The 4548-nt window shown below is 35.6% G+C and overlaps 1 protein-coding gene across 1 annotated transcript; it reads left to right on the top strand.

Moving 5' to 3' along the window:
* The first annotated feature begins 284 nt into the window (after positions 1 to 284).
* Positions 285 to 3766, top strand: LOC139144677 (uncharacterized). The gene is made up of 6 exons (XM_070715402.1): positions 285 to 520; positions 889 to 965; positions 1069 to 1742; positions 1852 to 2004; positions 2537 to 2720; positions 2893 to 3766. Exons 3-6 carry the CDS (start codon positions 1698 to 1700, stop codon positions 2955 to 2957), a joined length of 447 nt encoding a protein of 148 aa, XP_070571503.1. The 5' UTR covers positions 285 to 520; positions 889 to 965; positions 1069 to 1697; the 3' UTR covers positions 2958 to 3766.
* The last annotated feature ends 782 nt before the right edge of the window (positions 3767 to 4548 follow it).

Genomic DNA, 4548 nt, shown 5'->3' with positions numbered 1-4548 from the left:
TGTGAAAACGCTGACGCTGCCTTTTACATTCCCAGTCAGAGGGATTGATGGTAGTCGACTCAGCGAAGTACGTCTGGCACCATGCATTGCGGTGACAAATCTTGTAGATGCAGTGCTGAACAGACTTGATGCTTTGGAGAGGTATTTTGCCACAATGTTTCAGTTGACATGTGCATTTTTTCTGCATTCACTGCATAAATACATGCTTTTCATGCTTTTTAAACAGCCATCTTTCCTTTCAGTACACTGTGCCTAATAAATATTTCTTTTTCTAATAGCTCTTCAAACTTGTCACACACACCATCATCCCACAAGATGAGATATGGATTAAGGTGGGTGGTGACCATGGAGGCGGATCCATGAAATCAGTGTTTCAAATACTTAATGTAACAAAACCTAACAGTGTAGAGAACACTGCTTGTGTGAATCTTTTCCTGGCAGGTGATAGCTGCGAAAACCTACGTACTGCAATGTCTGTGAATGCTGGAGATGTAGATGCCCTAGATAAATATAGGTGGAAGTAAGTTACTAGGTTTATTGCATGTAAAGGATAAATTCATAATTGCACTGACCCTGTCTGCTCAACAATTTTGTAATCAAAGGAGAAATATCATTCTTTATGTCATCTCTATGTCATGTCTTATCAATAGACATTACTTGGTACTCATGAGATGTTTTGTAGAGTAATTTGGTTTTCTTCCAGGCATATCCATAGTCAAGAATGTGAGTTCTGTGTGGCTTTAAATGCAACAACATGTATAGTAAAGCTATTATCTCAGACTTAGAAATGATATAATTTTGTAGTTTAAAGCAAGTATTCTGTATTTAGATGTTTACTTCAAATAACATTTCTAACCCATTGTGACTAAGTCTGATATTTGTTTTCAGGGACAAACTACTACTTGTGTGGCTGAGTGGAGACTATGAATATCTTCTCAAAATATACGGATTGTCAGGAGCTAGTGGTATGTGCTTATTCTCAGTTTTTGTCCATTTCCTTTCCAAATAACCTCCATACAACATTTACATTGCACTCATGAAAACCATTGGTATTGATTGCATTTACAGGAAAGTACTTCTGTCTCTGGTGTTTGGTCACTAAAGAGACTGCTCATATGAGGCCAGCAGAAAGACCATCAATTGGAAATGGACTCTCAGCAGGATGTTGACTGACTATGCCAGATATGTGGAGAAGGGCTCCAAACTTAAGGATGCTAAGGAGTATCACAACTGCATAAGGAAGCCATATTTTAACATACCTCTTTCAAGGGTTAGTAACATGACCAAATTTATCTATAATAATCATTTTCATATTTATTCCAGCAGGTATCAGGTGACAAGTATTTGATAATGCTTATTTTAAATTAGGTTGCCTTGTTAGTGTTACATATATCCCTTGGAATATTTCATCGCTGGTTCAAGTTGCTGCAGCATGCTTGTCAAATGCTTGACATGGAGATGGCAATGTATTTGGCAAAGCAAGGTGACATAGATGAGCCGGTATTGAGGAGTGGTCGATTTGATGAATATATTACCATCATTAACCAAATTGTTATGGAAGATGCACAGGTTGCCAAGTGCAATGCTGAAGCAGACAGACTGCGGGATCAAATTAACAATGCCATGCTTGATGATGATGATGAAGATGATGATGGTGATGATGACTTAGCTTACCCTCACTTCAGCAAATAAAGCAAATGGAGCAAGAAAAGAAACAGCTGCAAAAACAGGCAGCAGAGAAGGTTAATATTAATGTAATGAATTATGTTCAATTCCAATTCATATTTCTACATTTTTTAAGTAGTTGCTGATCATGATGTTTTAAGCTTAAGTAATGACATCCTTTTCCAGATGACAGTGATAAATGAGTTGAAGGCAAGGCTCCCTCAGCAAGCTGGTTACACAGTGAAGGGTTTGGAATCAGCTTTAGCCACCATCAATGTCCATCTGCAAGACTATCACAGCCAAGCATTTGTTGGCAATCATGTTAACACTTGTTGCAAGGTTTGTTGGCAATTCTCAGTTTGGCAGTGTTTCATTTTTAAATTCATATTTCATTACATATTTTTAAAAAATTCTTTTCAGCTTTCAGTGTCTGTATTTGAGGGTATTTGATGAAATTTAATTCTTGCACAATCAGCTTGTAATTGGTTCATTCTTACTGTTATGAAAATTCAGTAAACAATTACTGTCATAATGATTGAACATAACACAATACACATTGTCTAGCAGTAGTTCATCCAGAGAGGGCGATGGGGATTCCTCCTCTGTTGACATGTTGGCACCTCCTTGGAATTTGTCAAGGGGGACCAGCCCCCATGAAATGTTGCCACTCACACCTTAGAGATACAAGTAGAACATATGAACTGGTGAAATCCCCCTAAATTTTCTGGTATAGGGAGAAAATCCCCCCTGTTGATGTCACCCTGGATGAAACACTGGTCAAGTCAAATAACCGGTGCATGTCATTAACTTTGTGTTTGTTTTTTTTTCTAGTATAGTAATTCTAAATACAAGTCTGATCTTTTCATTTCAGCCAAGAAATGTAACTCTTTTATGTGACAGTGTCATCGCCAATACTGAGAAAGTTTGCCCAGACTTTCTGCCTAAGGCCAGGACCATAGTGGTCAAGCACCAACCTCTCTTCACACATTTTGCCTCATGCCACAATATTTATTCTGTTAGCAGAGAGCTAACTGATGATGAGGTTGATAAGTTGGGTATGTTTTGATAAATTTTAATGACTGATAACAAATTTGGTTCCAGAGTTTAGTTATTACTTCAATATTTTTTTGGTGTTTCCAGTTCAATCTTCTGAAGCATCATTTACATTTTATTTGTATCTTCATATATTTTTACATTATTCATGTTTTTTACTGTATTTCTATTCAGTTGAGTTTGGATGTTCTGTTAACCCTACAACGAGCTGTTTGTATGAACCTAGAGAAATCAGATAAGTATTTTTGCATGCTAAACTAATATGTTGTGTTTGTCTTTATTTAATAACATTTCAACAAATGTGATGTGAAAGGGAAAGTAGCTGTAACTCTGAATCTTTTTTCAGAAGTAAGTTTTAAGATCCACTATACCTTGAACATAAATAAACATTGTATTTAATTTGTCAACATTGCATGTAAAATGAACACTGTCTTGTGTTAGTAAATTTATTTGCAACAAAAAGAATGGTAATTTTGCAAAACTGAGGACTAACATGAAAACTTAGAATTGTGTATGTTTTCTTTTGACTGAGGAAAATATTTGTGGAATCATACATACAAATATTGTCATGTTTGAAAAAAACTTTGAGTTACAGCTCTTTTTCTCCACATTATGTTTGCTATATTCTCAATACTTCTGTTCTATACATCAAATGCTCATACATTTACTTGTTCTACTCCATGTGATTTTCTAAACTGCTCTGTACTGTGCTTGTCAACAAAGCCTTTGTATGTGTAATGGAACTGTTATTATGGAAAAAACAAATTCAAAAGTGGACATGAATACTATTTTGAACAACAACAGTGCATCTTGTTTATTGACTGTGTTGAGAAGCCAAATACTGAGTATCTTATCATTCAGCAGACCATGTGGTGTCAAACAATTTTGTGCGCTTTATGTATGGAGCTAAAATAGTAAAAAATAGCAAACAGGTAATAATAGTGAAGCTTTGTATGAGCACATACAGTGACTTTAGTTAAGCAAAATATATGTCATTTATGGTATCTTATGACAAGAAATGACACCTTCACTTCAACCAAATTGTTTTCTGGACTGTCTTTCAGGTACCAGTATAACTAATTAATGACACCACTACAGATCAGTGTTTCCTGAGGAAAGCGTGTTTCCTAAGCTCCATCTTCTGGAAAGCCATGTCATCGAAAGGGTTCAAAGAATGAAAAAAGGGTTGGGCTTTCTATCTGAACAGGGTATTGAATCAATTCACCACATTTTGAATGATTCGAAAAGAAATTACCAGTGTATGCCAGGTGATGAAGGTAAAAAATTGAAATGATGATAAAGGACCACCACATCAAGACCCACCCTTCACATTGTGCACCTGTACTGGCCAGACGTGGCCCCTACAAAAAAAATGATTCAAAAATCTGAGAAGACATTTCAGCAGATCAGCAACTTTGCTACACCTGTATGTACATCATAGTTGCTGTTGTACATTGTGTTGTAAATAGTTATTTGAGGCAAATTAAACCAGCATTAAATCTAATATTATGCTTTGGTTTGAGTCTTTTCTATTTAATGTAAGCAAAGAAGAGTATAAGACCAGGTTATTTTATCTTTACTTGATCAAGGTCAAGAAAAGCTGTAAAAGTGTATGTAAACCATGCAAGGATTTTTTGTGATTCATCACACATTGGGAGTTCATATGTCTTTCTTTGTGTAAAATTTTGCTTGAACCATCAAATCGTTATCTGAAACTTGAAAGTGATGAAGAAAATATCAAGCAATTCTTTTGAAACTCATTTAAACAAAAGAAAATCGCTGAGAAAACACTAAATTGATAGAAAACACGTTGATAATGATCAATGCAAG

This window comes from Ptychodera flava, chromosome 12, assembly GCF_041260155.1.
Source record: "Ptychodera flava strain L36383 chromosome 12, AS_Pfla_20210202, whole genome shotgun sequence".
Taxonomy (NCBI): domain Eukaryota; kingdom Metazoa; phylum Hemichordata; class Enteropneusta; family Ptychoderidae; genus Ptychodera; species Ptychodera flava.
This window is presented reverse-complemented; position numbering and strand designations above follow the sequence as displayed.